This window comes from Typha angustifolia, chromosome 9 (genome assembly GCF_048772165.1).
Source record: "Typha angustifolia cultivar Huaian chromosome 9, ASM4877216v1, whole genome shotgun sequence".
NCBI classification, from domain to species: domain Eukaryota; kingdom Viridiplantae; phylum Streptophyta; class Magnoliopsida; order Poales; family Typhaceae; genus Typha; species Typha angustifolia.
This window is the reverse complement of record NC_133247.1, coordinates 6309984-6329553: the sequence shown is the minus strand read 5'-3', so window position 1 is coordinate 6329553 and position 19570 is coordinate 6309984. Positions and strand designations below refer to the sequence as shown.

At 36.7% G+C, this 19570-nt stretch overlaps 1 protein-coding gene across 1 annotated transcript; it reads left to right on the top strand.

The window, feature by feature from the left end:
• The first annotated feature begins 11813 nt into the window (after positions 1–11813).
• Positions 11814–16620, top strand: LOC140766856 (ABC transporter G family member 26). Its single transcript, XM_073106517.1, has 9 exons — positions 11814–11957; positions 12571–12851; positions 13310–13465; positions 13798–13981; positions 14093–14371; positions 14623–14907; positions 15203–15487; positions 15822–15929; positions 16351–16620. The coding sequence occupies exons 1-9, from the start codon at positions 11814–11816 to the stop codon at positions 16618–16620; spliced, it is 1992 nt and encodes a 663-aa protein (XP_072962618.1).
• The last annotated feature ends 2950 nt before the right edge of the window (positions 16621–19570 follow it).

Sequence of the window (19570 nt, the reverse complement as noted above, 5' to 3'; positions counted from 1 at the left end):
AATTCACGTTCACACCCGAATACGATTGAAATTGATATTAATTCTATTTTATATTGTCAAAATGATAAATTTATTCTAAACATAACTATTCGTATATTTATTTATATTTTAAAATATGTTACGAACTGGCCTAATCTGATCCACAACGGTTCTGAAGCTTAGATCCTAGCTTGATAGCCCTCTAATGGCTAAATAGATGCTAATGTTAGTTCTTGGTGTGAAGGGGGAGAAGTTGTTATGGAAAGATGATAGAGGCTGGAAAAAGCCGATCAAAGACTTGGGCGGTGGAAGAAGGAAAGTGGGAGATAGCACCAATGGCTAGAGTCAAGAGAAAAGAAGATAAACCCAAAGCCAATTCCAATAACAAGATGACCTCTCAAGGCTCACCCTAATGACTCCTTAATTAATATAAAAATACCCTAAACAATCCTAACAATTCTTAACTTAACCCATACTTTCGCCGCAGTGCGTTCGAACATGCCTGATTACGTTCGAAAGTAGAATTTCCGTTCTCTGTCGATGCGAACGTGATGTAGGAGTTCGAACGTGCCAATTCCGTTCTCTGTTGATGCGAACGTGATGCAGGCATTCGAACCACCCCGTTTGAACGCGGTCCTTGTGTTCGAACGCACCCCGGCAAAAATAGATTTTATTGATTCTACTTACTCAACTAGATAAATAGACTCATTCCCATGAACCCAATGTCACACGTAGAGCCAATATGGATCGAATCGTATCACTCCACCACGTTTCCGTGCACCTTGCCCTCAAGGTGTCAGCTCAGGGTAACGGTCCATGAAGTCAGGTTCAGGCATCCATGTCGCCTCCTCCACTGGGCGTCCTTACCACTCCACCAAAATCTCAGTTATCCACTCGTCTTGAACTCGAGTGAGTCGGCGAGCTAGGATCCGAACTAGAGTAGGGGTACTTGGTTCGGATTCAGACTCTTCGGCTTCCGTCATCGTTGGTTCGGGTGGAACACCTCCGATGGGCTCGGTAGGAGGAACTCGAGCCTTGAGATTCGAAACATGAAATACTGGGTGTATCCGCGCCTCCTCCGGTAAGTCAAGGCGATAGGTTACCGGTCTAATCCTCTCGATCACCTAGTATGGTTAATAAAATTTTGGAGCTACCTTCTGATTGGCAATTGGTCTAACTGAACTTTGCCGATATGGTTGGAGCTTGATGAAGACCCAATACCCAATCGAGAAGGACCTTTCTTGGTGCCTCTGATCGTAAACTTGCTTCATCCTATTTTGGGCAATCGCTAAGTGTATTTTGAGTCTCCTCAACACCTCATCACGGTCTCTCAAAACTGTATCTACCTCGGTTTGCTCTGTTCGGGTTGATGGCAAGTATGTTTGCAAGGTAGGAGGTGGTTATCCATAGACGGCCTCAAACGGAGTCATGCCAATGACTGAATGAAAAGTTGTATTGTACGACCATTCCGCCTATGGCAAATAAGATATCTAGTGTCATGGTCGCTCGCCCACAAAACACCTCAAATACTGCTCTAAGCAACGGTTCAGCACTTTGGATTGCCCGTTCATTTGAGGATGATAGGCTGAACTCATCCGGAAGGTAGTCCTTTGGAGTGCAAAGAATTCATACCAAACGTGACTCACAAATATAGGATCACGATCTGAAACAATTAATTTTGGCATACTATGCATCTTGGCCACGCTGCGCACATAGACCTCGGCCACTTTTTTTGCCGTGTAAGGATATGCTAAAGCTGAAAAATGCGCATACTTGCTGAGACGATCTACCATCACCAATATAACAGAATGTCCCTTGGCCTTGGGTAGACCATCAATGAAATCCATGGCGACATCCTCCCAAACCTTGGTTGGAATGGGAAGTGGTTGAAGCAATTCAATAGGTTTTGCTGACTCCGTCTTTGCCCTTTGGCACACTTCACAAGCCTTGACATAAGCCTGCACATCCTTCTTCATCCCAGCCCATTTGCAACTTTGACTCAACCTTTTGTAGGTGCGTAACACCCCTTCATGTCTAGCCATAGGAGAGTCATGGAAGTAGCGCATTAATTCCAAGTGTAATTGATGGTCAGCTAGAACAATGATCTTCCCCTTGTTTATCAAGAGTCCGTCCCTCATCAACACCCTTTGTTTACAGTTAGGATCTGCAGCAAGATTGTCCATCATCTTCTTGGCTTCCGGATCATTTTTGTAAGCCTCCCGTAGCTGTTGGAAAAAGGGAAAAATCGATGCTGAAATGGTTGCCAACTCGACTAGGTTCGGGCATTTGGATAAGGTGTCGGCGACACTATTTTTAGTCCCCCTTTTGTACACGATCTCATAGTTATATCCGAGTAGCTTAGACACCCACCTCTATTGGGCTGGTGTGTGAATGCGCTGCCCAAGAAAATATGGTAAACTCCTTTGATTTGTACAGATCGTGAAACGCCTCCCGATGAGATAATGCCTCCATTTGGTGATATCATGGATGATGGCGAGCATCTCTTTTTTCATAGGTAGATAGTAGCTGTGAATGCTCGGAAAGAGCCTTGCTCATGTAGGCTACATGCCTTCCCTCTTGCATTAAAACTGCCTCCACACCGACTCTGGATGCATCGCACTCAATGGTGAACGGTTTGGTAAAATCTGCTAAGGCAAGAATCGTGGCTGAGACCATTGCCTTCTTCAAGGCTTCAAATGCTTCCTGGCTTTGTTCATCCATGAGAATGCCCCCTTTCGTAGCAAGGCCGTGAGGGGAGCTGCCACCTTGCCATAGTTCGCTACAAACCGACGATAGTAACCGGTTAAACCAAGGAAACCACGCAGCTCCTTGGTAGTCTTTGGCAATGGCCAATCCACCATGCTTTGGATCTTCTTAGGGTTTGCTTTCACTCCATCTTTTGATTTGATGTGACCTAGGTAGTCAACCCTTTGCTGCCTCCATGAACACTTGAAGTCCTTTGCCTTTAGCTCGTGATGCCAAAGTAATCCAAGAACCGTCCGAAGATGCCCCAAATGTTCCTCCCATGCGCGGCTATATACCAATATATTATCAAAGAATATTAGTACATATTACCTTAGGTGATGCGTAAAGATATCATTCATCAAGCTTTGGAAAGTGGCTGGGGCATTGGTAAGGCCGAAAGGCATGACTAGGAACTCATAGTGTTTATCATGAGTTCTAAACGCCGTTTTGTGCACGTCGGATGGTTTGACTTTGATTTGATGGTATCCAGCTCTCAAATCCAACTTTGAAAAATGCCATGCAACAGCTAGTTCATCCAACAACTCTTCAATCATCGGAATGGGATACCGATCCTTAACAGTGATGGAATTGAGAGTTCGATAATCCACACAGAACCACCATGATCTGTCCTTCTTCCGCACAAGTAAGACCGGTGAAGAATAGGAGCTTCTAATTGGCCTTATTACCCCGCTGGACAACATCTCCTTGATCATCTTTGATATAGCCTCCTTTTGGATGAATGGGTATCGGTATGGTCTCACATTGGCTGGACCCGCCCCTGTTAAGATCTCGATGCGATGGTCTTGCGCTCTAGGTGGTGGCAGTCCATAGGGCTATTGGAACACATCTTCGAATTCCCACAAAAAAGCTTTTAAATCAGCGGGTAAAGGTGCTGAATCATCCATGTTTTGGGTTCCCTCGATGAGTTGCATGAGGAATCGGCGGCACCCGAGTTTCGGCAACCCTTCTAGGGACTACAGCTCTCCAAAGGTTTCCATGTTTGATGCTGCTGTTAACTAGATCGGTTTGCCTTCGTATTTGAACTCCATCGCCATAGTGGTAAAATTGAAGGTGACTGGTCCAAGATTTCGTAGCCAATGCACCCCAAGCACCATGTCGGCTCCTCGAAGAGCCAATGGGTAGAGGTCAATTCAAAAGGTATGGCCTTGAATTTGTAGCTGTACCTTATGACATATTCCCTCAGTCCTCAACAACGTGCCATCCCCAATGATCACATCAAAGCCATTAGAAGGCTCCAACTCTAATCCCAACCGCGTCACCATCCATGGATCCACAAAGTTGTGGGTGCTTCCTGAATCAATAAGAATTAGCACCTTTTTCTTCTTAATCATACCTTCGATCCGAAGGGTTTTCGGAGTCGACTCGCTGGCTAGCGAATGGAAGGAGAGTTCGGCTTGAACTTCTAGTGACTTGCTGCCCTTCAAAATCTTTAATAGGATCTTCCTCAATCATCTCTTCCATGAGCATGATGACTGCAGGTTGTTTAGCACATTTGTGGCCTGGTGTGAAGCGCTCGTTGCAATAGAAGCATAAGCCTTTCGAACGTCAATCTTCGACCTCTACTGGTGTGAGGCGTCGCCCTGTCACCCTTGGCTGTCCCCTTGAGTCAGGGCCTATTCGTGAAGGGTTTGGCCGATTAAGGTTTGGCTGAGCCCACCTCGAACGTGCCAATTGGGGCGGTGAGTAGCCTTCAATTCATTTATCTTTTCTTCCATCATTTGAGCCGCTGAGAAGGCCTCTAGTAAGGATGTAGGACGGGTAGCCTTGACTTTCGCTTAGATATCACGATGAAGCCCGGAGATGAAAGTATTTTTAAGGGCCGAGTCCGACCACCCATGGACTCTATTGCTGATCCTTTCGAACTCTTCTTGATAGGCTCTTGATAGACGTTCAAATCACCCCGTCCGAACGCGGTCCTTGCGTTCGAATGCACCTTAGCAAAAATAGATTTTATTGATTCTACTTACTCAACTAGATAAATAGGCTCATTCTCATGAATCCAATGTCACGCGTGGAGCCAATATGGATTGAATCGTATCAAAATAAGTGTATAATAATTATATTTAATATGGTATAAAATAAAAGTAAGATCTAATATAATATAATATAAATAAATATGTGAGTGAACTCACTCACTTGAGTCTAGGCAAGACAACTGAAATCTTTAATCTTTAGCTCACGTGCTAAAAATCACCACATTAAATAATAAATAACAATAAAAATTTAAAATTAAATAATATTAAGATTTTTATTTTTATAATTTAAAACCAAAAATTACATATTTGGGCCAAAACAAGCCCAATTAGTTGGGCTGGGCTGTAGTTGGCCCATAGCCCACCCAACCATACACTTAAATGGATTAGGCTAAAGGCTTAATCCAATCAAGTTAACTAAATCAGGTTGGGTCCCTTAGATTCGAATCCAACCCAAGTTGAATCCAATAACTTAAAGGAAGAAAAAGAGAGACGACAGAGAGAGAGAGAGAGACGCCGACGGTCACTGCTGCTGATAGTCCTTAGGCCATGGTTGTGTCTTCCTCATAGCCTCGATGACATGAAAGAGGAGAAAAGACCGGCTATGGTGACTGGCGGGGAGGTCTCCACCTATGGCCGATGGTGATCGAAGCCATGAGGGTTTCAAAGGTGAACATCCATGGCACGAGGCCAACTACATGAAGCTTCGAGTGGTGGAGCAGTAGAGACCCGAAGCTGCTGACCAGTGTGATTCACCGACGAAGCCGAAACCTCATAAATTAGGTATTCTATTTTAACCTATTAAGCTTAAGTTAAAATTGAGGGGTAGGAGAGGGCTTACCGAGGAGTCACGTGGTGGTCTTCGATTGCTCTGACGGCACTCCCACCTTGGAAAGGATTGATTAGGTTTGGTAAGAAAGGCAAATTAAGTTTTCGCTTTATTAGACCTTTTGAGGTGCATGGCCAGTTATGATTCCGATTTTGGGTCGTGACAATCTTTGCCAAGTCCAAGGCATTCAGGAGGGTATGGTGATCAAGGTGGGGGAATAGGAGAGTGTGATGGTGGCACTCGGGTTCGCAACACAAGTGGTGGTGGAGGTGGGAGTGTAGGATGGTGTGGTGGTGGAGGTGAGTGGCGAGTTTGGCTTGAGGAGAAAGAAGAAGAGGGAAAAAAAGAATTACAAAAAATGTTAAAATATATTTTATTAGCTAAGCCACTTAAGTGACTTAACTCTCCTATTAGTATAAATGGAGGGGTAATTTGGTTATTTAATTGATTCTATTAACGGTGTTAAGGAAGTGTGGTATTTTTGATAGCTCAGTGGGTCATTGTGTTCCAAAAAAGGTTTAGGAAAAGTATGTGGAAAAGGGTGATAGGTTAGAGGGGAAAAGGGAATTATCCCTTTCTTTTATTCCTTCTCAATCCCATCAAAAATTGACCTGGCCTATGACCTTGTTTCACTGTGCGCCTAACCCAAATAGCTTCCTTTCGTCGAACTCTTGTCGGTGATAACCTCCTTCAGTCGTTTCTCCCCTCAGTCGAAGCTATACTTTTGAGCCTTTTTTGGCATCTCTATCAGCATTGCTTCTCCTCGTTTGGTCGAGAACCTTCCCTTCCGCAAGGGGAAGCCTTTTATGCCCACCCTTTGGAACTCTCGTGGATGGTGAGTTGTAGTGGCAACCTACATAGCCGCTGGCCATGGAGGAGGATTTTCCTTGCCACTGGTCACCCTAGTCGACCAACCCTTGGGTTGTGCGCACTCCCCTTTTCCTCATTATCCTTTTAGCATAGCTTTTCCTTCAACCTCATTGGTGGCTCGCCGATTTACCCCCCTTGTTGTCGTCAAACTTCTTCCTATTGAGATGAACTCATGCTTTGTCTTCAGATTTGTTGGCACGTCATGTACCTTTTCCCCTAATCGGAGTAGGGGGTGAATGTGTTAACCCTGATTGTCAGCGGTGGTGTTCATCGATAGCCACCCTTTTTCTTTTCCTCGCCTTGTTTTCTATCAATGGTGAGGAAGGAAGGGGTGGGGTATGGTTAGGCTTGGTGCGGCCTAGCCTAAGGCGGGCTTGGGCTGGGTGCAACCTAACTCAAGTGGTGGGTTTGGATGTGGCCCATCCCAAGCTGGTGGTGGGTTAGGCTACGACCCATCCCATGTTGGGCTACAGTTCAGCCCAAGCGACAATCTTGGATAATTTGGACTTTGGGCGGAATCTTGGTGGGTCCATGTTTTGATATTTGGGTTTGTTACGGTCTAGCCCATTGCATTGAGCCTTGGGCTAGCTCAAGTTATTTAATTGTTCTTTACATTACGGTAATTTTATTTAGCCTTTTTATTTAATTATTGTTGTCTAACTTGAGCTTTAATTATTAATCATTTTTAGAAGGTTGTTTTGTTAGTCATAATATTTATTATAAATTAATATTAATAAATGAGGCAGGGATATGAGAGTGCTTCTACTAATTTGCTAATGGAGAATTAGCTCTAATTGGAGATTGATAGTCATAGTATATGTGCTTTACTATTTAATAAAGTAAGTTATTAAATGATGTCTATTTTATTTACTATAAATCAATAAGAATTAGTGCAACAGATGTTATAATATTAAATGTATCAATAATTCTAAATGCATTAGACCATTATAATTAATATACTATCTCTATTTAATAAATAAATAAATGTAAGGATTCTTAGGTGGACTTACTGAAGTCCGTAATGGTTGGCCATAGATTATTTAATTTAATTAGTTTAGGTAGGCTTGCGCTTATGTTTATTATTTTATTATCGAGGTAGATTCAGTATAGTGCAAAGATGATCCCGTGACATAATTGGAGCTGGTAAATTGGAAGCAATGTTAGACAAGTGAATCATCTATAGTTTATGAGTAGTTTAATATTGAAGTGATATCTTACTTTGTGGCTTCATTATATTCATGTCATGCGTGTGTAGATATTTATTTATTTGTTAGTATAACTATGTATATAACTGCTAGGTAATTATGCGTGGTTTATCAGTGAATTCATAGTGCATGGTAACTTTGATATGCAAGTTATATGATTAATGATGTTAATCACTGCACCACTTACACGTATCACCATATAGTTAAGTCACGTCTCGATAGTGCCCGTTTACCCACTTAGTTTAGGGTTAGGGATAGAGTATATATATTACCAATATTTTATCAGTTAAAACCAAGGTTGTGAGATCAGGAGGAACTAACAGACACTATATGCGCCAATTTGAGTAGGCATAACACTGCTAAGTATAAAGGCTAGACAATGGATGACGTCAAACTATGATTGAAAGGTAAGAGTTATAGACCTAATGATACTCGTGAAGCATGGGTCAAGAGTCCTTGAGTAGTGGCTCACTTTGTTCTACACATGTGGTGCGATATTTAGAGCTAATGACTTAGGTGGGTAGCATCGATGTGTAATGTTGACCCTGTGATGAAGCTTATGAATGAGGTTCTTAGTTCGCATAGTGAACAATTAGTCATGCTGTTCGCTGGGTGAGGGGCGAGCGAAATTACTGCTAGTTGTCTCCTCTCCTAGATGGATTTTATTTGATGTTGTATATTGTTGTGGTTCTATGTAAGCATAGGATAGAAGATTTGATAGTTTGAGTGATGCATATCATATGTTCTACTATTAATACATATGAGTTGTAGATATAAGCATATTATATAGATGTATTATTGTGATCATGACTAACATCTGTATACATCATATGACATCATTCTTTGCACTGCTTTTAGACTATAAATGTATATATTTATTAGGTTTTAAGCTCACTACCTTTTGGTGGGAATACTTTTAGATTAGTAGATGATCTCGAGTCTATGGAGGAGCTAGTGAAGATTGTTTTATAGTTTTCTTATTTATTATTCTTGTAAAGTAAAGTAGATGGTTTATACATGGGCATTTGTATTTATTGTGTATGGATATATATTTTCGGGCTTGTTGTGACTTGTGATATTTTTGAGCTTCTTTTTGTTTAGATTAATTGTAAAAATGTTGGATTTTTATCTTATATATTGTGCGGTAATATTGACCAATAGGTCAAGTGAAAAATCATAGGTTTCACCCACGTAAGGGGCATGTATATTTGTGCTAGGTGTTCATTATGATTTTTTTCTTCAATTGCTATATGTAAATATTATATTGTAAAGCTTTGTAATATATATAGTTAATTTTAAGAATTTACTATAATAATAATATTTAATATTAATTATTGTTATTATATATGAGGGGGAATTATGTATTATAAGTGTCAGAGAGATCTAAAAAAAGATGATGAATTATAATAAGACATTGATAAAATATGAGATAAAAGTAATAAATATAATAAGATATATGAGAGAACTTATATTCAAATCAGGATTAAATTGATAATTGAGTTAGTATATAATATAAGGTGTAATTTTGATAAATAATATTAGCATTATGGAACTATTATGATGTTTGGCTATAATTCTAGAATAAGGAGTATTCCAGAATTGAGCGATGGCTAATTGTATTTATTTTATACATTTGAAATATTAATCGAAAGTTATTAAATTGGCAATCATAAGTTGCTTTTAGAATGTTAATGCTAACAAATTATGAAATAGTATATGTATCCTAAATTGATTCTAATGTACACTTCCACTCACTTTTTTTTTCTCTCTGTCACCACCACCACGGACTCTATCTTTACTGCCACCATCACCATCCATCTCGTCATTGTTGCCACCATGCTAACCACTACTAGTATATGATAATCATCAGCATCACCACTTTCATCAACCTACCACTATTCTACCGCCACTTCCATCATCTTCACTATTACCACTATCACTATTACCCAAGCACCACAACACCATCACAACACCACCACTTTCACCACCTCCACTACTAGTACTATCTTAACTATCACAAAAGCATCATCACTGTCGTCACTCACTACGATAATCACCGCTTTATGAGTATCACCATTAATACTATCACATTCACCACCTCCACTATGACCTTGGCCACCTCCCATACACTAGCATTACTACCATAACCATCTTTTACTATAGCCACCAACACTTACCATTGTAGCGGCTACTATCACTACCATAACCACCAAACCTCGTCATCAACACTATTACAATGCACCACCTTGTAGTTTGCTTTTGAAGTGGCTCAATTGAGAAAGAGATGGAAAGAAGAAAGATTTACATTAATGTTGGCAAACATTTTCTTTTTGATTAGTTATACAAGGTCTTTTGAAAGGTCTTTTATCATGTCCCTATGACTAAGATCTACTAAGAAGGACAAGTATGTAATATGTTGAAAGATGATTACTATCAAAGGGACTGTGTTTGTAGTTATAATTTAGGGAGCATAATATAAAGAACCAAGCGTTACACTTTATTTTCTTAAGGAGTTGTTCACTTGTAAAAATCTTTAGTACTAGCATAGGTATGCTCATTTATTATATTTGCATAAGAAAAGTTATATTGATATAATATATTATGTTGTTTTTTTATAAACTAGTACATTGTACATTATAATTAATGTGACATAGAGTTGAAATAAAGTGGAGAAGAATAATAAATTTGTATTAGGAATTAGTGAGAATTAATACTAAAAGATTAAATTACCTCCTAGTGGGCAGATGAAATACTAATATTTAGATAAACCTTTACTTGTGTTGTTTTTTATGAGAAAAGTCCAGAATTATATAAGTAGTTCAGATACTGTGTGAATATATTTCTTTGCTCTGACCAAATATTTCTACATATTTATGCTGACAATAATTACAAACATATGTGTAGACACATTTTCCTACATATCTAAGATCTAATACAGATTTATATAGATGGTGCAAGCTTTTTGTCATATAGTGCAGACATATTTTTTTACAATGCAAAAATTAAGAAAGAAAGTGAAGAGATTACAATATATGACAGTTAATTTGAGTATTGTCCTCTTAAGCAAAAATATAAAATTATTTTTTTTGTTAATTTAAAGTAATTTAGTGGTATAAAGCTAGAGGAGATAGAAATATATTTTATTAAACTAGCATTGAGATAAGTGATTGTTTCTTTTTACTATACTTTATATCTTGAAGTGAGACATGCCTTGCACCTTAATATACTTTATATTCTTGTCATTGGTCTCTATAGATGTATATAGTTGGACCTTACCATTCTCACGATATCTGTTTCAGTGAGAATTTACTTAGCATGAGATGTATGTTTCACTGGCAACTAGATTTAGGTTTTGTATCCTTCTACTACTACTTGTGAGTTGGTCAGGGTTCTGGATACATACTTCTGAAGAAGGCTTGGCATAAATTAAGACTTATCTTCTTCTATCCAACTATCCAAATGGTTATAAGTTCAAACTATAGAAACTACCTCTGTAGTTATATGGGTAAGTTCTTGCAATATTCATGGAAATCTCATGTATTAGAACACCTTAATTTTGCAATCCCTCCAATATGAAATTTTATGAGATTGCTTAGATTGTAAAAGTGGCTCATATTATATGAGTATTTTCTGGTTCAAATTCTAACAGAACTGAATGGTTTAGCTTAGAGTATATAGTTCTCACTTCACTAAGAAAAATATAGACGTGTTTCAGAAGAATAGCAGATATAGAAAATCATGATCATGATAAAGTATACAGTTGCTGGCTGTTTAGGAAGACAATGGCAAGAATAATATCTAGATAATCTTATTAGTAAATGGTTGCAAATCATAGGGATATATTTTATTAAAAAAAATGAAACTGCTTGAACAAATTCTAGAAAGTTGAATGCCAAACTAGTATATATTTTCTTTTCTTTTTTCCCAGTTATATTGTTAGCCATGCTTCTAACTTTGCTATAGAAATGCTTCAGGATCTTTGTATTTTGCAACAGAAGGTTCTCCCCAGTAAGTAGAAAGATTGTGGGCCACCAAACTAACTTTAAAAGGCCTAAGGGCCAAATTAGGAATGGTGTTGGTTGCTAGTAGTTTCTCAACCTCTACTATCTTTATAGAAACTCACGAATGAACAAGGCCTAAAGTACAAATCCTCTCTCTCTCTCTCTCTCTCTCTCTCTCTCTCTACATGCAATGGAAGTCCACAATGGAGAGGGAATGGAGCTAACATTGGCTACCTCTGCAAACATCACCAACGAAGACACTTGTGTAGAAGTTGACATAGAGGAGGAGTATACATTCCCAGCAAAAGATGGCCCACTTCCCATTTTTCTCAAGGTCTCTCTCTCTCTCTCTTATTTCCTTTTCACCTTTAGGCACAATTATGGATCACTGGTCTTACTGAAAGGAGAATATGCTTCCATCTAGTAATTCTTAAAGGGTATGATATTTATTGCTGTTCTATTATTTAACAACTTAAGTTTTGAGGTCAGCTGGTATCTATCATTTTGTGTGAGCCTGATTTTCTAAATGTCTGGAGTTCAAATCTCGCTTAAAGTAACTTAAAACTTTTCAGCCAAGTATAACTACATATATAGTTGACCTATCAAAACTTTGTCAGCATATACAAGTCGGTTTTATTCATCTTACTCCAATATAGTTTATCTATAGAATATAGATTTATAATGCACACAAGGGAACTAGTCAACAATTAATTTAGCCACTTGATATATCAGATTACAAAGTTTCGATGACACAGTAAAATTGATAGCACAAATATTATCAATCAGTGAGTAAATTTTCAGAAAAAGTTTGTGTACCTTTTTCTACATGGAATATTATCAATTAGTATTATCTTTACATGTAGTGTGAACTAGTACAAATCAGTATTCGACATGGGATACATTAAGCAGCGCAAATTTTATCTCCTCTTTTTTCATGGTGGATGCAGTTTGAGGATGTGGAGTACAAGGTGAGGGTTGTCTCAAAGAACCTCATGAAAGCTGCAATGGTTAGTGTAGCCTCTCACTTGAGGATGGAACAAGGGAGCTACAAGAAGATCTTGAAGGGCATATCTGGAAGTGTAGGGCCTGGTGAAATCTTAGCTCTAATGGGGCCATCTGGTAGTGGCAAGACTACCTTGTTGAAGACTCTTGGTGGAAGGCTGGGTGGTGACATCAAAGGACATATAAGTTACAATGACACTCCTTATAGTCCCTCTCTAAAGAGGAGGTAAAACAAATCATATGTTTCTTTTACTTTTCTTTTACATATCACCACCTATATTTAACCCTTATTTGCAGTCAGATCGATTGTTCCGTTTGACGTATTCGCAAGATGAATCCTTTTGAATGTATATTCTCAGAATTTTTTTCACTAAAATATGCCTTCAGTCCCGTTCTATCAGTGAAAAAAAAATCACCTTAAGGGTATTTTAGTTTGAAAGAATTGTAATTCTGACGAATCGACTAGAGATGTTATCTGGAAATACGTAAAAGTGGGTCTTATTTGGAAATTTTGTCCCTCTGTTTATCATTAACACTTATATTGCAGCATGCTCCTTGTAGTCCTTTTTGCACTCATTAGAGTTAATTCTGTTATGCTCCTTTACTGTCATCTTCATACTGTTTCTCATTTCAGTAGTGAAGTTAGGATCCAGATCATAATTCAGATGTTCTACTGTTTCACAGGATTGGATTTGTAACCCAGGATGATGTGCTCTTTCCTCAACTAACAGTGGAGGAGACTCTTGTCTTTGCTGCATTACTAAGGCTGCCTACCAACATGTCTAAGCAACAGAAACACTCCAGGGTTGATGCAATCATAAAGGAGCTAAACTTAGAAAGGTCTGTCTTAGGAGGTAGTTCGAATCAATTCTTTTGTGGATGCTTTACAAATTCCATGGTTAAAAATATCCTTTGATATATGAATGAAATTGGCTAGTATTGAACATATTATGCTCAATAGTATGCAACTAATGGCCTTTGATATATGTTTGATTAATGCATCTATGTTTAACTCATTGTTTGATGATGTTGCTGTTTTAGTTTCATCATCTCTATAGGTTTCTCATCTATATCATTTGACTTACTAGAACAATGATCCAGGTGAGTAAATGACTTGAGAATTTGATCTACTATATCTTAATCTAACCATTGATAATGTCTCTTCGCTCTAGATGCCGCCACACAACGGTAGGAGGGGCATTTGTAAAGGGCATATCAGGAGGAGAGCGAAAAAGAACTAGCATAGGCTATGAAATTCTTGTAGACCCCTCCTTGTTGTTGCTTGATGAACCCACATCAGGATTAGACTCTACATCTGCAAGTAAGCTCTTAATGATCCTTCAAAATCTTGCTAAGGTAATTTTCTATTTCTCAATGTTCCAATAAATTCATGAATATATAGGTTGGTAAAAGAATTAATTTATAATGAGCATTGCATTCTAAAATGTAGTTATATTTGGATCATAGACAGGGAGAACAATCATCCTTACAATTCACCAGCCATCAAGCAGAATGTTCTACATGTTTGATAAGCTCTTGCTGATCTCAGAAGGGCATCCCATTTACCATGGGAAGGCCAGGGACTCGATACAGTACTTCTCATCCTTAGGTTTTCTTCCTGAAATAGCCATGAATCCTGCAGAATTTCTTCTAGATTTAGCAACTGGTCATGTGGAAGACATTAATATTCCAGAAACTTTACGATGCTCTCTAAATCCAGAAGAATTCAGTATGCAAGTGATTAAGGTGCGTAAGCATTTCAGACATGTTATTAGCAGTTCACAAAAAGAGCACGTCAATTGATTGGATCAAATGGTTGCTTTTGGAAATCATATAAAAGTTTGGATGAATTTACCAAATATCTTGAAGAATATCTTACATCAGATGATTCACATGTATAAGTTTCAATCAGTGTTAACTAATATCTTATCTAGATGGTCTTCATTTTCAAATTTCAACTATATTTCTATACTTTGTTCTTTGTTGTTATGTTCTAGTTTCTTCAAAGGAAGTACAAGACTGAGGTTGAACCTGAAGATAAAAAAGAGAATCAACAAGCCCGCAAAGCTCCTAAGCACTTGAGATTAGCAATTCAGATGAAGAAGAATTGGACTATGAATTGGCTTGATCAGTTTGTGGTATTGTCAAGGAGAACAATTAGGGAGAGAAGCAAGGACTACCTTGACAAGTTGAGGCTTGCACAAGCCATTGGCGTGGCAATCCTACTAGGTCTTCTTTGGTGGAAATCCAAAATAGGAACTGAAGCACAGTTAAGGGATCAGGTCATCTTTTTGTTGATAAAGTTAAACTTAATTAGTCTTTTATTTAGCAGAGTTTCAATATTTTGCTCTTATGCAACAGAATTAATCTGTTCAAAGTTTATTAAAATTTTCAGCTTTCATATTTTAGCTATTGTTAGGTAATTTCTAACTGATTCAATAAGAACAGGTTGAAAATGTAGAGTATAAAACATAAGAAAATCAAGTTGCATGGTTCTAAATATAGTCTTCCCTAACTTGATGTGATGTTATTTACCTCATATCATTCTGTAAATCTAAATGTCTCCTTTCAATGTAGATTGGCCTAATCTTCTATATATGTATATTCTGGACATCATCATCATTATTTGGAGCAGTATACGTCTTCCCTTTCGAGAAGCTGTATCTGATAAAAGAAAGGAAAGCTGATATGTACCGGCTTAGCGCATACTATGCGAGTAGTACTCTCTGCGACTTGGTAGTCAATATCTTTTACCCCATTATCTTCATGGTTATTCTGTACTTCATGGCGGACTTCAGGAAAACAGTCTCTTGCTTCTGCTTGACAGTATTTGCAATTCTATTGATTGTCATAACAAGCCAGGTCAGTTAAGTGTCTTTGGTTTGGTGAATTGATATTAACTTAGTATAGTTTGGTGAAGATTTGTTTGTGGAAATGTTACTTCTTGAATTGTTATATTTGTTATGATTCCTAATTCATTATCTGTTTTGATCATCTGCTTCCATGAACCATGTTGAAAATTTTATTTTCTTGCCTAATAAGAAGGTTTTTGATGTTAAATCTTGAAGAGATTTTCCACATAGAAACACCTACATTCAACCTCTTTGTACTTTATTAAGACAAATGTGAAGAAGGATGAGTTTCTCTACAACTATTTAAAAAAAAAATTCTTTTACATATATATGTTCTTTGTCAGGGAACAGGAGAGCTACTTGGTGCAGCAATTTTAGGTATAAAAAGAGCTGGGGTTATGGCATCTTTAGTGCTTATGTTGTTTCTCCTTACAGGAGGATACTATGTTCAGGTATTTTCTGCTAATCAAGTAAGCTCATAATACTTGCAACTTCTAGTTCAGTCACTATAGCTTGCCTAAAATAAGCTACTAACTTTAACTAGCCAATATTTTTTTTCCTTTTACTTTTTACAAGCCCTTGGGCATTAAGTAGCTGAGTATTAGCTATCTTACTCTTGAAACTGTTCGGTGAACAAAGTACGCCTTATTATCCACATATATCAACATCCCTATAAGGCTGCCTTTTGCTCTATTGACAGAATAAGTCTTTCAAAATGATAAATTTACACTTAAGAAGAAGTTATGTCTGCTATTTGATTTTATAGATAGTTCTTTTTTCTCCATCATACTGTTTTCCATCTGCTGCGTTATCGAACTCGCAGCTTTCTTCATTTTTCTTTTAGCCAATAAACTGGTTGGTTTTGTTTCGCAGCATATACCCAAATTTATAAGGTGGTTGAAATACATATCATTCATGCACTATGGATTCAGACTTCTTCTGAAAGTGCAGTATTCTGGAGACTTGATGTACAACTGTCAAAGCAAAGGTGGATGCCAAAGCTTGCAGACCTCACCATCATTTGATACAATAGACCTCAACAGTGGATTACAAGAAGTCTTGATTCTACTAGCCATGGCTTTAGCTTACAGATTGCTTGCTTACTTCTGTCTGTATAGAAGAATTAGCATCACTTCTTTTTAATTGCTAAAGACCTTGTCATTCTGATGTCAATCCATGCTTGTATAGATCAAGCAGAGGAAAAAAGAGAAAAAAAAAACATGTGAGATGTATTTGTGTAGATCTTTGATCCCCTAGCTGACAAAAGAGATAGTATATTAAATCTTTGAATTTTGAATTCCTAAAGATGTCTAGGTGCAATTGACCCATATATGATAAACCTATCCAACTTATTATTTCCTCTTCTTAGAAGTGAATGATTTTCCGTTGTGTGTGTCAAGACAGACGGAGAGTTAATAGAGAAATAAACTTATATTCAAGATAATTCATTACAGAGACAATTCATACTATAAACCAAATTGACCTCTTAGCACAAGAATTTATATATATATAAATACTACAAGATCTAGCAAATGCACATGCTACAACAAACCATCAACTTTACAGTTGATTCCAATATACAAATAACCAACTAATATACAATGTCACCTATTAAAATAAACTTTTATTTAGTACAAAGTGATACAACTGTTACAATTATTTCAATTTTATAAATAAGTTGTCATCTATACTGCATAGAAACACCCTATCATATTTTTGGCTCAATATCAAACTCCATATATGAAAATTATAAAATAAAGAAATTCATGAGCTAATGAACTCGGTAAGTAGACTTATCTCAAATTAGAGATGTTAAAAGAGAGTAAATAATATATGGAATAATATAAATTAGAAAAAAATAGTATCTCATGAACAAGTATATATGCGCATTCTCAATAGTGTATGTAACTCATTATACAACCATGCTATAATAGTACCAAATATAATAATATACGATGCATGATAATTACTCAATAATTATGCGTGACAAGAAAATAGAATCAATGCATCTTTAGAGATAAATAATCACTATCCAACATGGACACCCGTGCCTGTTGGCATGCCCTGTGCTGACTGGCACTTGCCATGCCAGTAATGGCACAACACTTAGCACAGGGCATGCCAATAGCACACTCCCGTGCCGACCCGTGACAGTCATTATGCCATGTGGAGCTATTTTTTTTAAAAAAATTTCTATTTTCATTAGTTATTATCAAATTAACTAATCAATTGATGATTTCAAAGGCTTAAATAAAATTGATGATAATGAGACTATAAAATATGTCATTTACAAAACTAATCTAAAGATAAAATATTATAATGTAGGTTTTAAACTTTTAATACATATATTTAAACTAAAAACTAAAGATTAATATGTCAGAGATGGAAAAACATCTTTAAATATCTTAAAAAGTTTATTAAAAATATTTTAAATGCGTGCTAGTGGCATATAGGGGCGTGCCACTAGCACGTAGAGGTCTGCCACTAGCACGACGAGGCGTGCTGCTCGGCATACCCCACGCTAATCGGCTCGTGCCGTGTCGATGGTGGAACGACACAGCCATCGTTGCTATCCAATGCTCTGATGAGAAAAATAACAAGTTCAATGCTTATCTCAACAATGTAACTATCATCTCAACTTTTTAATGTCAAAACTACACTAGACTGTTGTGCATAGTCCACATTTGGTACTGGATCTTATATCCTACTCAAAAGCTCAAATCAAACTCTATCTTATATAATAGTATGCACATATTTGTATAGTTGAAGCATATCTTTGCGACATTAGAATATATATTTTTATTATCTTTGTGAATAATTTATATAGGCTATACACATCATTTTTACTATGTTTTAATATGTACCTCGGGATAACAGTAAGCATACATTTTGGATAGTCTTTAAATATAAGACATATATAATACACGTCATTTTTTTACTAGATTTGAATACATAACTTGGCAAAATTAGAAACGTACATTTTGCATACTCTTTGCATAAAATTTTATAGGTAATACACATTATTTTTTTACTAGATCTAATGCATATCTTAGCAAAAGAAAAGTGTACATCTTTTATAGTCTTTACGTTTAATTTAAATAGATGATACACACTATTAGTAGGTTGTGATGCACACATTTTTAAAATTGGAGCATATATTTCATATAGTTTTTATATATAATGTACATAGGTAATGCATGTCATGACATTTTGTTGTGAACTACTCTTAGAAAGCTACCTAATTTTCTTTAATACTTAGTTATTCCATCCTTTTTAAGGGTCTTTTAGTTAGAAAACTTTAATCTTTGTTCATAATTATATACATGATGTACATAAAATTTTACTAATTTTGATGTATATCTTGGCTTATATAAAAGTGTATATTTTATATAGTTTTTGTACATAACTTACAGGTGATGCACATAAATATTTTTACTAGTTTCAATGTGTATTTTGGCTAATATAGAAGCACATTTTTTATGTAAGTTTTGTGTATAACTTATATAGGTGATACATATAATTTTTTATTAGGTTTCGATGCATATATTGGCTAATATAAAAATAGACCTTTTGTTTAGTTTTTGCACCTAATTTACAGTAATATTTTATAAAACCAAAAATACCTTGCAAAAATTAGAATGCACATTTTTTATATATGCTACATATAAATTATATAGCCAATGCACTAGATTGTTATTTTAAATATTTAAAAAAAAATTTAAATAGTCACCAAAATATTGACTTAATTACATAAAATGATATACATGAGGACAAACATATAGCCTATACTTTGGGCCATTTGGGCTCTTATGTGCACCTTTTTTCTGAAGTCTGCACACCCTTATTAGAAATTTAATTTTGCTTTTACTAAAACTTAAGAAATTTTGGGTGCAAATGCTCTTATACTTCAAAGCTTTTGTGTGCTGAGTTCAGTGCAAATGCCCTTATACTTCTCTTTCTTCTTTCTTTCATTATAAAATATTAACACTAAAATTTCACCATGTTAATTTTTTAACATAGTTTTTATTTTATTTTTCTTTGCTATTAGCATAAGTGTGCTAACTAATAGTCACATCTTTTTTCTATTTATATC